We start from the raw sequence: 17022 nt of genomic DNA, 5'->3' as shown, positions 1-17022 counted from the left end.
TCAAATCTCAGCTCTGCCTGCCGGCTGAGGCTGAGCAGCCACATGAACAACGATTGGCCTGTTGTTCAGGTATGGGCGGGACTAAGCCGGATGGGGATTTTTCTTTTAAACGGACGAGAATATTAATCTTTAAGAGGACGCTATTAAGGTAGCTGTGTGTTGTAGCTTCCATTGATTTTATAATTTAATTTGAGTGTTATTTAATGACTGTAAAAAGCCATGTAATCTGTGATTTTTGAAAAACGAGGTCAGTGAAATTGAACACATTTCCCCGTGAATTTAGTAGGGCCCTACATATAATGTATGCCATACTGCTTTTTTAACTTCTAAAACTAGTATGACCCTGTTTTAAAAGGAATAATGTGACTCTTGTGCTTCTGTCTTAGATTAAATTGTCATTTTTTTTAATGGCTCATGCATTTGACTTCTGGGCGATTTAAATTATTGAATGCAAAAATGGACTTTCTCATGAAGAAATCAATTTGCTAGAAGGTTTTTTCTAACACACACAATAACAGAACGCCGTTTCGGATTTCTTTTGAAAGCAAACGTAAATACTGAAGCGCTTAGAGAAACCCATTTCCTCTTTCTGAGCAGCACATTGCATGTCTTATCAGACAGGTAATGATTTTGCAGGTGAGATAGCATTATTATTGGATAAGAGCCTGTTAGAGAGGTGAAGAGACAGATGGAAGGTGAGAGCGGAAGCCAAAAAGATAAAAAGAACATGGCATGATGCCACCTTTCAGGTGCCAGCTGATCATATTAAACACTTCAACTTTTTATGAACCATCTGACGTATGATGATATTTAATTTAACTGTGTGTGATATTTTAAGTGTAACTTACTGATTTTTATTGAAGCTCTTAATGTGGTTTTATTTTCAATATTACTTTATTACATTTCTTTTCATTTAGACTACCAGTGAGGGTATTCCTTCATTACTAGAATTTCCCATTGTTTTGTAAATTGACTATACAAAATAAAACACCTTGTAACCTTAAGCATAAGCTTGACTTAAATATGCGTATAAAGTCTTTGTCTTGTTTCAACTGGATTACGTTCAGTCTTGCGCTCTAATCCTTTTTTAAGTCTGTTCATGCACAGGTAAGGGTGCCTACATACATTACATTGTTTATTGCTAACAGGACAATGAAATCTCTCATCCAAGTGTGTTCAGTTGCTAATGTCTGACTTAATGCGTCTTATGCCAAGTTCACACTACACGACTTTCCAAGTCGTCAGGTCGCTGTACAGTTCACACTAATCTCTTGTAATCGGGAGTCTTTCAAGTCATTGTGTATTTCACACTACACGACTGATCAGCGACCGGGGGTTTCACACTACACCATCTATCACCAACTGGAATCGCAGACGAGCTTCTCTGGTCTCCCAAACTACGTTCTGTCATGAAAACAAACCCGAGAAGTGAAGAGGAGTTTAATGATACCATGTCCAAAAATGCACGTCAACAAGTAGCGAGCGATCAAAGTTTGTGCGCTGATGTGCAGCGTAAAATCAAGGTGAAAAAATAAATGAATCTGAGTGGATTTGGCTACGCGAGCAGCATAGATTGTTTGTTCTATAGTGAGTTGGAGGTTAATACATATTTCTACAATGCAATGTTGGTGTAATGTTTTGTAGAGAACTATCAGGTCAGAAGTACTGTAAAACTTGTGTGTGTGCGCCAATGTATTCTGATATAAACTATATTATTCCCCTGTCCCACCTTTTTACACTCCTACCCCTGCGTTTCCCCTCACCCTGTATCTTACGTTTTCATTGGCTGTTCGACATAGCACTCATTGCCAGTCGGGCAACTCCGATTCAGATATCTGACATGCTAGAGATCTCGCTTCGGTTGCCGAGCCGCTCGGATCGAGTTGTTGGGTAGTTCACACATAGCGATTGAGAGCCGAGTAACCAAACCAACCAGATAAATACAATATAATACACGCTGTTCATACCATTTTAAACTTATTTAAACAGTAATTTCATATTTTTTAATATTTTTGAGACCACTGTTCTGCTTACAGTTTTAGCAAGTTGGGTCTCTACACATTAAAACAGATGTGACCCTGATGTTGTACGACAAAGTAGCATAATGTTGGTCTTGGTGGGGTAACTTGTGTTGTGTTAACAATTCTTCCAAAATTTCAGACTGAACGTTTGGCATCAAAGCCGTTGCAGTATTAACCTCATCTGCTTGTTATCTGCGTCCTTCAGCATGAAGAACTTGCTCTATATTCATCGTATGTTGCGTTTGATATTTGTCAGGCATCAGCATCTAAATGTTGAGGCCGGGATAAAACAAAGGGCTATATCCAAACTCCGAACCTCAGAACGTGGGTGGAAGTTTGATCAGTCTAGCTGGGTTAGGTCTGTAAAGAAAGGCCATCTTACTGTATACTGGCTCTGGCTCTCTTCCCACCGGCCTCAGTCAGACTGGTAGATATAGTGGGTCATGACAAGGCTGTAAAACAGCTGAGATTTCTCTCCGCTTCCGCTCGCCACATTAGCACTGCGACCTGCAGTTCCCCAATGCAGCAGGCGAGACCTAGCACCCTGGCGAACCCCGCCCCGAGCTCACAGCCTCTCGGCAGCGTCACCCAGAGGTGAGATGTGCTAAATCTAAAACTGGCAGCTTTGTCGGAAAGCAAAAACAGCAGGAAGGTGCCACAACTGATACACGTCAGTGAGGGGTGGTGATGGGGTGATGAATGTAAAACATGGAGACACGTGCCATTTCCACACCTGCTTTACAGAGGGCACAGCTCTCTCAAGGGTGAATTACTGCAGCATGACCAGGCAGGCAGATGGTCTTCTTTTAGCTCTGCCTACGACCCCTCATTTTAACCCCCAGTCTATTTGTTTCTTTTCTAAATGGAATTGTGTGTTTTTTTCTGTTACAGGAACATGGAAAAATAGGTGTGATCTTCAATGTTGGCACTGATGACATCACCATAGATGAGCCAGCAGTCATTGTAAGCGATGGCAAGTACCACGTGGTGCGCTTCACCCGAAGCGGTGGGAACGCCACTCTCCAGGTGGACAACCAGCCCGTCATCGAGCGTTATCCATCAGGTAAAGCCCTGCTGCTGTTAACGAAGAGCTTCATTCCAAGTTGTCTGATGTGTTGTTTTGTTCTGGTGAGACAGGGGCAATGCCACAACTGAGAGTACACACAGTCTGAGAGAGAGAGAGAGAGAGAAATAAGCAAAGAAGCAGTGGGTGCAAGGGGGTACAGCCAGACCCAAAGATGCAATTATCACCAGTTTTCTGCTTCCAGAGCTGACAAATACTGTTCAAAAACATCAGCATCAATTTAGAGGGATCCTGAAGGCAAACCTCATGTCAGAGTGCAAATTGATTTATATTTGTAGATGCACATAATACGTCTTTTCAAGTGTGCCATTTCGCCTTTGGACTCCTCCCAGGCGTTTTGAGTCGCTGAGCGGAGGGCTCAAACCACCGCCTCATGAACAATCTAATAACATTTGCAAATTGACATATTTTGCTCTGTGCTGCTGTTGCCTAATGCGTTAAGCCCTGGATGAATTTGGATGCTTTACAGTACACAGCTTGCCAGATTTGCTTTAAGCAGGTTGAGGGAGGCTGGGAGGCTCTACAGATGTGAATATCTTCTTTCAGACAAAGCTGGATTTATTTTTTTTGCCATTAAGCAAAATAGTTTATCCCAGAAAAGCATTAAAGAGTACATCCACTGTGTGGTCAGAAATATTTGGACACCCATTTACATCCATAGCTTTGCTAGCAGTTGTTTGAAATCAATAATATCCACCGATCAGCCATAACATTAAAACCACCTCCTGGTTTCTACATACACTGTCCATTTTATCAGCTCCACTTACCATATAGAAGCACTTTGTAGTTCTACAATTGACTGTAGTTCATCTATTTCTCTACATACCTTTTTAGCCTGCTTTCACCCTGTTCGTCAATGGTCAGGACCACCACAGAGCAGGTATTATTTAGGTGGTGGATCATTCTCAGCACTGCAGTGACACTGACATGGTGGTGGTGTGTTAGTGTGTGTTGTGCTGGTATGAGTGGATCAGACACAGCAGCACTGCTGCACTCTATTAGACACTCCTACCTAGTTGGTCCACCTTGTAGATGTAAAGTCAGAGACGATCGCTCATCTATTACTGCTGTTTGAGTTGGTCATCTTCTAGACCTTCATCAGTGGTCACAGGACGCTGCCCACAGGGCGCTGTTGGCTGGATGTTTTTGGTTGGTGGACTATTCTCAGTCCAGTAGTGTCAGTGATGTGTTTAAAAACTCCATCAGCGCTGTTGTCTTTTCCACTCATACCAGCATAACACACACTAACACACCACCACCGTGTCAGTGTCACTGCAGTGCTGAGAATCATCCACCACCCAAGTAATACCTGCTCTGTGGTGGTCCTGTGGGAGTCCCGACCATTGAAGAACAGGGTGAAAGCAGGCTAAAAAAAAGTATGTAGAGAGACAGATGGATTACAGTCAGTAACTGCAGAACTACAAAGTGCTTCTATATGGTAAGTGGAGCTGATAAAATGGACAGTGAGTGTAAAAACAAGGAGGTGGTCGAAATGTTATGGCTGATCTGTGTAAATACAATATGCCACCAAGGCTTATTCCCGTTCCAGCATGACTTTGCTCCTGTGCACTAAGCAAGGTTTCTGATCTAATCTCCATTAAACACATTTGGTTTATAGACTAATTGGCCACAATTTTAATGGTTTATCAAATCTAGCAAACTGCAGTGTTGCTGGAAATTGTCAGTACCTCAATCACTGTGTGATGTTTGCAGTCCATGAACATCCAACGAACCAAGTCATTTCTACATCTCTCATAGTGGAAAAGAGTTCTGACATCAACCCCATTAAAAACATCCCTTATAAAAAGCCTTTTTAGAACACTGGTGCTAAAGGAGGGGCTCTAAATAATGCTAATGGTTTTGCAATCAATCTATCAATCTCTTTTGATAGAGCTCAGGTAAAAATCAGTCACTTAAGTTACATAAAGCATGAAGGAATAATGAATTTCACTTTAGCCTAGCAACAACCCCAGTGCTGAATGAAAACAAAGTGCCAAAACCAGTATATAACGTCACCAGTCCATGGCCCAATTTCCAATTCTCCAATTCTTTAGCCCTGTTGTGTCAAATTAGCAAGTACTGCCAATCAGGTGCCCAATCAGTGAGAAATCAGCCCTTAGTGACATCTCAACCACTGCTGAGAACAAACCCAAGCCAAAATGTAAATTCAAATCAATCCTGGAAGATCACAATAGGTTAAAAATGAGGAATGAAAAGGAATTAGAGAATCTGTATAAGAAAACTAAACTGAATACCCTGACGTTGAACTGTATGACGAAACCCATTTTACTTTTGTAAAGAAGCCATGATTGTGCCATGTCCTGGTGGTATTGCTTATTTGACTGTGCTGTACTGAACCTCAGCCTCTGCAGTAACCCACCCCTCTGTGTTTAGCAAAGAAATATGAGCAAACCCTCTCTCTCCCCACTGTGTGCTCAGGGACTCGCCTCTGTCTCTCTTCTAGCTGACGGTCCGCAGGAAGACATTTTCTCTGGCTCTAATAACTGCCCTTGCTCTCACCCTAGCCTCGATTTCCAATCTGTTCTCTGATACAGTACCGCACGCCAGCCCTGCCGCCTGAATCGAGAACCTTTCTATCTTAGCACGGCTCACAGAGTGAAAAACTGTATGAAAGAGCTCCACTCGGCCCTCCCGCATTCTCTCATCTGCCTGTTTTCTTCCACCTCCGCAGAGTCTGTAAACATTAAAGGTTGAATGGCTAGGCTTGCTGCTGGAGATTTAGTCTGATTTCTGAAAGGAAGAAATAGTTTTTGGTCCTGGATGTAGGCTTGCTGGGTCCCAGGTCTGATCCTTCTCAGGTAGCACTAAGGTAGCCTGGCTTCAAAGCTATATCATGCTGCCCTTTTAAATGAAGTTTTGCACTTTTCCATAGTTTAGCACAGATGGAATTTGAAAACTTATGTTCCCAGAGTGATTCGCAGTGGGCAGCGGGAGAATTTTACTCAGTGCATAAGGAGCTCTGAGCTGCTCTCTTTGTAGGAGTCAGAGTCGCTGTTACTCCAGCAGGGAGACTACATCCCATCTGGCCTTTTCTCCCTCAAACATCAAAGATCGTGTCTAGTGAGCATCCAGACAGGTGGCACCGCTGAGATTTGACCCCAAGGGCTGAGACTCAGCAGTGGTGGGCTGGTTTAATAGATTGCTCTGCCTAATTTATTTTATTATATTGATTTTATTACTTCTGTTAGCAATGGGTATGACAAACACCAGACCTCAATAACTAGAAGAGGGGACCACATACACTATATTGCCAAAAGTATTCACTCACCCATCCAAATCATTTAATTCAGGTGTTCCAATCACTTCCATGGCCACAGGTGTATAAAACCAAGCACCTAAGCATGCAGACTGCTTCTACAAACATTAGTGAAAGAATGGGTTGCTCTCAGCGTGGTACCGTGATAGGATGCCACCTGTGCAACAAGTCCAGTCGTGAAATTTCCTCACTACTAAATATTCCACAGTCGACTGTCAGTGGTATAAACAAAGTGGAAGCAACTGGGAATGACAGCAACTCAGCCATGAAGTGGTAGGCCACGTAAAATGACAGAGCGGGGTCAACGGATGCTGAGGCACATAGTGCGCCGAGGTCGCCAACTTTCTGCAGAGTCAATCGCTACAGACCTCCAAACTTCATGTGGCCTTCAGATTAGCTCAAGAAGAGTGCATTGAGAGCTTCATGGAATGGGTTTCCATGGCCGAGCAGCTGCATCCAAGCCTTACATCATCAAGCGCAATGCAAAGTGTTGGATGCAGTGGTGTAAAGCACGCCGCCACTGGACTCTAGATGTTCTCTGGAGTGACGAATCATGCTTCTCCGTTTGGCAAGCCGATGGACGAGTCTGGGTTTGGCGGTTGCCAGGAGAACGGTACTTGTCTGACTGCATTGTGCCAAGTGTAAAGTTTGGTGGAGGGGGGATTATGGTGTGGGGTTGTTTTTCAGGAGTTGGGCTCGGCCCCCTAGTTCCAGTGAAAGGAACTCTTAATGCTTCAGCATACCAAGAGACTTTGGACAATTTCATGCTCCCAACTTTGTGGGAACAGTTTGGGGATGGCCCCTTCCTGTTCCAACATGACTGTGCACCAGTGCACAAAGCAAGGTCTATAAAGACATGGATGAGCGAGTTTGGTGTGGAAGAACTTGACTGGCCTGCAGAGTCCTGACCTCAACCTGATAGAACACCTTCTCATCCGACATCAGTGTCTGATCTCACAAATGCGCTTCTGAAAGAATGGTCAAAAATTCCCGTAAACACACTCCTAAACCTTGTGGAAAGCCTTCCCAGAGGAGTTGAAGCTGTTATAAACCCTATGGATTAAGAATGGGATGTCACTCAAGTTCATATGCGTGTGAAGGCAGACGAGCGAATACTTTTGGCAATATAGTGTACTGTGGGTCTTAGGGTGTACGTCAGCTTTTGTTTACACGTGATTCATCCATGTTCGGGTGGTGCGGCAGTAAATTATGCCAGCACACTACCTCTGGGATCAATGATGGCATTAGCCTGTCAGACGTGTACATACAGACATGGCTGTCCTGTCTGGGGTGTGTTACTGCATTGCACCCAGCAATGAATTGAGCCCTCCTAATAATTACCTAGGATGTGGGGATAACTCTGGTAAATGGACTGCCACCAATCATACAACTAATTTATTAAAAACTGGTTATATTTTATGTTTATGGATGTACGAAAGGAGCTTTTGTAAACTGTGTTCAAATATTGAACATTACTAGAAATTGAATCTGAATTAATTTAGTGGTACTATACAGCAATACATTCTATAGTGGATTATATTAGTAGGAATGAAGTTCTTATTCTCCATGATGCACAGTTTAAAAATTGAGATTCAGGATTTTGCTGAGCCATGATTAATTCAGTTCATTAAAACTGAGGATTAGATAATGATGACAGATTTTTGTATATAAGCATAGACGGGCCTTTGCATCTAATTAGGGGTTTACTGGAAATGAAGACAGCATTTTCCATAATTCTTCTATTTTATTGTCTAAGGAATATCCCATCCTGCCAAAACATAAAAAGCTTTAAGAGAAATGCATTAGCCCTGGGATTTGTGCTTTCCCTTACTATTATTTTGTATGTAGGAGGTTTACTTCAGGGGCTTTTGAAGCTTTGGTGGACTATTTGTCACATATTAAAGATTCTAGCAGGCTAACTTCATTCAGATACACCGATCAGCCATAACATTAAAACCACCTCCTTGTTTCTACACTCACTGTCCATTTTATCAGCTCCACTTACCATATAGACGCGCTTTGTAGTTCTACAATTACTGACTGTAGTCCATCTGTTTCTCTGCCCCCTTTTATGCTGTTCTTCAATGGTCAGGACTCTCCCAGGACCACTACAGAGTAGGTATTATTTGGGTGGTGGGTCATTCTCAGCACTGCCCTGACACTGACATGATGGTGGTGTGTTAGTGTGTGTTGTGCTGGTATGAGTGGATAAGACACAGCAGCACTGATGGACAGCTGGACTGAGAATAGTCCACCAACCAAAAACATCCAGCCAACAGCGCCTCGTTGGCAGCGTCCTGTGACCACTGATAAAGGTCTAGAAGATGACCAACTCAAACAGCAGCAATAGATGAGCGATCGTCTCTGACTTTACATCTACAAGGTGGACCAACTAGGTAGGAGTGTCTAATAGAGTGGGCAGTGAGTGGACACGGTATTTAAAAACTCCAGCAGCGCTGCTGTGTCTGATCCACTCATACCAGCATAACACACACTAACACACCACTACCATGTCAGTGTCACTGCAGTGCTGAGAATTATCCACTACCTAAATAATACCTGCTCTGTGGTGGTCCTGACCATTGAAGAACAGCATGAAAGGGGGCAGAGAAACAGATGGACTACAGTCAGTAATTGTAGAACTACAAAGTGCTTCTATATGATAAGTGGAGCTGATAAAATGGACAGTGAGTGTAGAAACAATGAGGTGGTTTTAATGTTATGGCTGATCAGTGTAAATAAATAAAACAAAAATGAATAAAAATATGTTTGGTCTGCATTAATGAGTTTGCAGTTTCTACTTAAGGGTGCAAAATATTAGATAGGGTTTAGCACCAGCAGTGTACTTTATCAAACCCTAGGGTCATTAAATGAACAGTGATTGTATGTGTAAATTAACCTAAGCAAAGAGCGAGTAATAATCTGATGCACAATTTGCCCAGCAATTAATTTTTTTTTGCTAAGAAAGAGATAGTGATGAAGGTAAATGTTTTAAAATACAGTATAAAGAAACATAAAAGGCCAAAACATTGCAAGACATATTGCTCGTCTTGAATCCTGCCCACACAGGTCCTGTTTGACCTTTTACAACATATTATACAACAATTTAAGATCTGAGTTTGATTCATGTTTTGTTTGTAAAGTTTTTCACAGGTTTTAGCATTACAGCATTTTTTACTTGCACACCTACAGTAACTTAAGTTTGTGCAGTTTAATTGATTAAAACACCTCAGACAAGCATATTGTGCAGGCCAATATAGTCCTGTTATAGGCCTATCTGCTGTATAGATCGGGCGCATATAACAGTATCATGACCACCTGCCATGCCATTAATGGCCGACGGGGGACATGAAAGCACAGACTGACAATGTGGGTTTCTTGAAACAGCAGTCTCCGTGCCTCATTTAGCATTATTTCAGCTTTATTGCCAGATCATTGCTGGTTTCCCTTTTTTACCATCTCTTTCTCGCTTTAAGGCCATCGTGCAGGGCTCAAACCAGCCCAGCTTTTCTGCTAGCGCATATGTCTGCATAATTTTTATCTTCTTTCAGGGGAACTTGACAAACACTGCTCAAATTCCTATCATTAACAGGACAAATGTGTCTATCTCACACCCCATGACAATCGTTGATGACCAATTGAAAACTGCACTTGCCAGGAAAATGATCTATGAGCTGTCTGGGTGTTAAATCCTCCACTAATTACCTAACTAACTAAACAGGGGAATGTGGCTAATGTGCAGTTTAAAAAGCAATTTGCAATTAAAAAAGTCATTGCCACGGCACCCAGGTGACGCAGCGGGATATTCCACTAGCACGCCAGCACCGACTTTCTGAACTCCTCGGTTCAAATGTTTGTGGGTGGGTGGGTGGGTGGGTCTTCATATGCTGTGTAAGGACCCTGATTGGTGGAAGAGAAGCCTGTGCAGGAAAAGGCATGTACAGCGACGTGCTCTCCTTGGATGCGATCTGGTATCTCTCAGCAGCGGAAGACAAAATTGAGTGTGCTAAATTGAGAGGAAAATGGGAATAAAAATAAACAAATAATTAAAAAAAAAAAAAAGTCATTGCCATTACCTATATCATCAATGTATGGGTTTACCATTTACATTTGCTACAAGTCAATATTTGACGTGATAAAAATCATTGTTCTAACATTGAATAAAGAAGTCTATTTAGCAACATCCTGTGAGATTCTGTCTGAGATCTGAATTAATCAATCATTTTGACCTCTGACACCGTTCAGAAAAATCCATTATCAACACGTATTCTTTTTTCTTGAGATCTCTGGCTTGCCACGATTGATCAGTCACACTGACCGCACACTGTAATTCTGTATCAAATATTGTTTCAGATTACACGTTACCAGTATAATTGCAATTTGATGTATTGTTTAATACATTTGTGGTTTGAGAGGCTTCCAGTAACTGCAGTGGGGTGAAAATGTGCATCAGTTTAATACCTGCTTCTTAATCATGTTAGAAAAATGCACACAGTTGTATTGATTGGATTGACATGGCCCTGCTGGTGTCACACCTCCAAACCCTTATGGATGGATGGATGGATGGATGGATGGATGGACGGATGGATGGACGGACGGACGGACTTTATTTATCCCGAAGGAAATTATTGGTCTCGGATGGATGGATGGATGGATGGATGGATGGATGGATGAATGGATGGATACATTATTTATCCCGATGGAATATGAGCAAGTTTGAGTTGTTTTAGCTCTTACATGGGAACATAGCATCCAGAAATCTTAAATACTTAACTTATGCTGTACTGTGCTATAACTATAATGACCTGATTACAGGATCTAAATATACAAAGCCTTTTCATCTCTTTTGTTGTATACAGCACTAGTAAGGGTTTCAAAGAGCTCGAATGATCGGATGAATAAAAGGAAGAAAACGGCAGAGGGAGGACGGCCAAAAAAGTGGAGCTGACAGCCGTAATCTAACGAGATCGTAATCTCCCACCCTCTCAAAGCATGACGACTTCAGAGATCTCATTTTAGTCCTGTTAAAAAGACCTGTCAGTCCCTGTCTCATAGACGCAGGGACAAAAGAAGCTGTAGTTGCTCATCAGATCCACAATGTCTCTTATCTGAGGAGCCAAGACATAAAGTCAATTATTGGGAGGTTTCTTAGAATGATTACATGTAGGTCAAGCATATCTTATTTGATCATAATTACTTGGCTTTAAACGAAATATCTCTCGGAGACCTGAAAATGTCTTTCTGAAGATTCTGTATTATGTTGAAATGCATTTCAGAATGACCACTGTGACTCACTGATGTCATTATGATGAAATTACATTTTGCATGAATATTCGTCCCTGAAATGACACTGAACTTAACTAAGTAATCAAACTTGTTAAACGATCACTAAATATGTTCCAATAACATTCTAACCAGATTTTAAACTGTTATAAATAGCCTCTAAACCTGTCTAATAATTAGCCAAGACTAAACCAACATAATCCTAACCCTAACGCTAGTCTATACTCTCTAACTTGCAAAACATGCTAAATCTGTTGTCTGTTTTAACCATGTGACGCTTTAACCTCTAACTATCTGTCTCTCTAAATTCTTTGAAGGCAACTTTGATAATGAACGGCTGGCTATAGCCAGGCAAAGAATCCCATACAGACTCGGTCGGGTAGTTGACGAGTGGCTACTCGACAAAGGTAAAAACAAAAAAAAATGATGAATAAACAGTGACTTAATGACTTATTAAGGCTCTGTAAGAGGTGCAGTTTCCTGACATGACATAAAATTGGCATCTGCAACATGGCGAATTGATTGACCCGGTAAACAGATTGGTAGCTGCTCACTCAGCATGTCCAGGATATTGATCACCTCCTGGTCCCATTTTGTCCATTTTCAACGAGGAACAGCTGTCTTTCCGAGCCGAGAACTGCACCGCTTCAGAGATTAACATTTAATATCTAACATAATCCTTGACTAACCCTAAATAACACCCCATAACTCCAGTAATGGTCTGCAGACAGTTTGCTGCTTTCTATCCTGTTTTTTATTCCTTTCTACCCGTCTATCACCCTAAACATTACTTAATACGATCCTAATAAGACATAACCCTGACACACAGAAGAAGCTAAAAATATATAAATATTATTTATTAATTTAGTTCTAAATAGTTAAAGGGACTTCAATTTATAAATAAATAAATAAATAGAGGGGAAAAAAATCTTTCCTTTTTTTAAGTTATAAAAATTATAAGCCACACTTTGTGCTTTAAACCCTTTGAGTGCATTAAAATAGCAAGAACGTTTAATTTACACACCCAAAACCTAAACATTCATGATTATATTCAGAGTTGAGATATGCACATGTGTATCTGTAATACAGCTGTTTGACAGTGACACGGTTCTCCCAAAACACAAACAAGCCCGTTACTTACACCGATGAGGCATATCATTATGACCACCTTCCTAATATTGTGTTGGTCCCCCTTTTGCTGCCAAAACAGCCCTGCAACTGTAATGCACTGTGTATTCTGACACTTTTCTATCAGAACCAGCATTAAACTTTTTCAGCAATTTGAGCTACAGTAGCTCGTCTGTTTGATCGGACCATACGGGCCAGCCTTCGCTTCCCACGTGCATCAGTGAGCCTTGGCCGCCCATGACCCCGTCACTGGTTTAACACTGTTCCTTCCTTGGACCACTTTTGATAGATACTGACCACTGCAGACCTGGAACACCCCACAAGATCTGCAGCTCAAATCCTAATGCTGGCCCATTTTTCCTGTTTCTAACACATCAACTTTGAGGATAAAAATGTTCACTTGCTGCCTAATATATCCCACCTACTAACAGGTGCCGTGATGAAGAGATAATCAGTGTTATTCACTTCACCTGTCAGTGGTCATAATGTTATGCCTGTCGGTGTATGATTCTAGTATAAACTTAACTATATTTTTCCTGCACTCCAGTGACTAGCAGCACCACTGTATGAAATGTGACTTTTCCCACACTAATTCATTCAAAAGTCATAGTTAGGTCAATGTCTAATACACATTAAGCAACACTTCGCACAAGCATTTCATTTCATTCCCTTTATATTTGTATAGACGCATTATATAGACGCATTATATTAAGTTCACATTAGATTTAATTACCTTTCCTGTCTCCTACTGTACTATTATTTCTCCTGTCTTTTCATACATTTGTTTTATCTTCACAGTTATGATCATTCATTCACTCTTCAGCCTACATATATGACATCATAACAGCTTCGAATTGAGGTCTGAAATAGAAGCACTGTAGCTTCAGGGCTTCAAGCACTGGGCTTCAATTCTCCCATGTCATGTAGCATTTTAACTAAAAGTTGTAACAACATATTTAATGACACACTGTTGAACAAATCTGTCTCACTAGACTAGGTATTCAGTGTGACCTTTATATTTCTATTCATAGAACTGAATTTGAAAGTGAGAACTGGCATTGGAAAGAAATCCTTCATACACTGTAAATATAACATTATGAAATGAATGATCATATTAATATTCGACAGTTTGGCTCACAAGCAACGTTTTAGTACATCTCAAAGACATTCAAGGAGGTTTCAGCTTTGCTCTATGTCCATGTTTTTATGGACTTAATGTTGCTACAAGCTTGGAATTTATTTTATATACAGTGGTACCTTGAAACTCAACATCAGTTGGTTCTGGGAGTGGCGTTGAGTTTAAAAGGCATTGAGTTTAAAGGTATTTTTCCCATAAGCATGTATGGGAAACCTGTTAATGTGTTCCATGGTCCCGTGGAACTGCATATATTTTTGTCTAATGTAAAATAATGAGGTTGTTTTTGACACTTACAGGCTGAAATTAACACAAATATAATAAAAAAAAACACAAATACAATTAATAAACAGTTAAAAATCAAATATCAAATCAAATATACAATAAAACCTGCACTTTAGCTTTACTTCTTTATTGTTTTTTATGCATTTTAATTAGTGGAGAGAACAAATGAGCAGTAATAATTAAGAGAGGTTTAGTGTTTCCTAGGGTTTAGTTCTTTTAATACATTAAGCTATTACACCTTTTAACCTAAACAAATTAATAAAATAACTAAAAAATAACTATTTTTCTTACATAATTACTTTATAATAACTCAGAGGGTTAAACATTCTGTAACTACTATTATAAATACAAAAATGGTATTGTAATAATGAGCTAAATTAGCACATACACGTACTGATTCTCACAATTTCTCAGCACCCCGAGCTATAACACAAGTTTAAAAGTGAAACAGCAGGAAAATCCAGCTAAACACAGCTAAATGTTTTAAAAATTTACTCAACATTCAGAGACCTTAGCAAAAGCAGTTTTATAAATAAAAGCACACATTGTGCCAAGCTCCATTACACCTTTTAACCTAAACAAATTAAAATAACTAAGAAATAAGAAATAACTATTTTTCTCACATAATTACTTTATAATAATATATTTCAGTAGGAAAATCCAGCTGAACACAGATACATGTGGAGCTTTCAGAGTAAATTTGACTGTTGTTCCACACAAATGCAGATTCGTCTCATGTTCGCATGACATTTTACTGCACGACTCAAGCCGAGCGCTGAGCAAAGCAGCAGTCGCTCACACATTGACTTTAAGGGAAACGTTGAGTTTAAGGGTACAAATTTCTCGATGAAGAGTGTTGAGTTTCAGAGATTTTGAGTTTAGGGGACATTGAGTTACAAGGTACCACTGTATTACATTTCAAACACTTGGTAGCAAGAAGTGTGTAGCTGAAACACCAATGACCAGTGTGGGCTGTCCATTTTTTGGTCACATCATGTATTTTCTGTCACCATTATCACCATTAAAGAGCTCATGCTCTGAGAGCTCTAGATGGAAAAAAACAGGCAACCTTGAAGGTAAGAACTACATGCCGGTCTTTTCCATATTCTAAATAAGCTGCCTGGAAAATGACCATTAGTGACCGCATAGCTCAACTCTGAATATAGCCATTCCCCTTTTCCAGTGTCTCAAACCTATGTTAGTTGCTCACTTCAATCGCCAGAGCTAAAAACAGCCAAAAGAGATTTTTTTTGTCCACACACGTAGTTGAGTTGTATATGTATATATGTATATCACTATATATGATTATACTTTGCATATAGGCTGAGGTAAAGTTCACCAGTAAGCACTGTTCCTGTTTCCTGCATCTAAATCATCTATATGCAAACTCATCTGATGGGTATAAGCCTCACCGAAATGTTAATTCTAAAATAAATACACCTACATGACAGCAAATAAAATGACCTTTTTGTTTCTGTGCAAAACATTTCTATATCAGGTTTTTACTGAAAATGTGTTTAAAAATTTACCCAGCATTCACAGACCTTAGCAATAGCAGTTTTATAAACAATGTGCCGAGCTCCAATGTTACACATTATAATCTAAATAGATTCATAAAATCACTAAGAAATAACTATTTTTTAAACAAAACCTTTCTAAATCCCACATAATTACTTTATAATAACTCAGAGGGTTAAACATTCTCTAACTACTAATAAAAATTCAGTGGTTTTCTAATAATGAGCTGAATTAGCACGTACACACTTGACCCGATGTCCCTTTAACACAGCAGCTTAAGTAATGTCCCAGATTTCTTGTAATTTCACCACGTTCCTACACTCCTACATTAACTGTTGATGTAGGGTTAGACAGAATTATGTTTCCCATTGTGTTTTATTTGTATGATATCTCTGTTATCTTATTAGTATGTGATCATCAATAAAGATTCTCTGGTCCCCATGGATTTTCCATTCATGCCCTTGAGCCTCATTTAGTAAGTGGCAGCTGAGCCACTGTATCTAAACTACTGGTGTCAAATCCACCCTAAAACTGCCGTATTTCTAAGGGTTTGATGGATATATGAGCTAGCCAGAGACCGCTGTTTATCTGATATCTTGCTGCTTCTTACTTATTCCTGAGTCAGAATGCGAACACCTATTTATGTAGCATGTCGGGGGACGTAAGATTGATGCGATTGCTGATGACTGATGTTGTATGGTCTCTAGGTACACCTGAGAAGCATAAAGAGCTAAGCTATGGTAAAAGAGTGGTTTGTCATTTGTAAATCTTGAACCCATGGAAAAAAATATAATAGGGATTTCCCAGTCTAATACTTATGGGTTATGGGTATTTAACTTTTTACCTGCCTAAATGCTGGAACAGTATCATGCTTAATCAGATTTGACTAATATCGTGTTGACTGGCAGATTATACATATCAAGGATGTAGCAATGAATTTAACATTAGGGGCAAAATCATGGATTGAACATTAGGGGACGCATTCTAAAACACTGGTGGATCCTAACATTACTCAAAGCTAGTAAATGGAATTTGTTTATCATTTATTATATCAGCATATGGGGGTATTGGGGGTACATGTCTAAAACATGATGACATGTTACAGTGTGCAAGCCCCCCATCAGGTAAAAAGATGTGCACGAATGCAGGAATTCTCAGCTTTTTCAGGCCCACCCATTTATTACTACTTAAAATTAAAAAAAAAAAAAAAAGTCTATAACCTGTTGAATTTTACCCAAAACAATATTGATATTAAAATTTAAAAGCAAGAACCACAAAGGAAATTTTGTAG

At 40.0% G+C, this 17022-nt stretch overlaps 1 protein-coding gene across 1 annotated transcript in view; it reads left to right on the top strand.

Annotated features, from left to right (window-relative positions):
- The window catches only part of LOC134330290 (neurexin-2-like), a 395050-nt gene that overhangs the window by 355141 nt on the left and 22887 nt on the right, over nt 1-17022 (top strand). The window contains exon 13 of the mRNA XM_063011349.1: nt 2913-3084. Coding sequence (XP_062867419.1) covers nt 2913-3084 — 172 coding nt within the window. The remainder of the gene's footprint in view (nt 1-2912; nt 3085-17022) is intronic.

The sequence above is a fragment of the Trichomycterus rosablanca genome, chromosome 16 (genome assembly GCF_030014385.1).
Source record: "Trichomycterus rosablanca isolate fTriRos1 chromosome 16, fTriRos1.hap1, whole genome shotgun sequence".
Taxonomy (NCBI): domain Eukaryota; kingdom Metazoa; phylum Chordata; class Actinopteri; order Siluriformes; family Trichomycteridae; genus Trichomycterus; species Trichomycterus rosablanca.
This window is presented reverse-complemented; position numbering and strand designations above follow the sequence as displayed.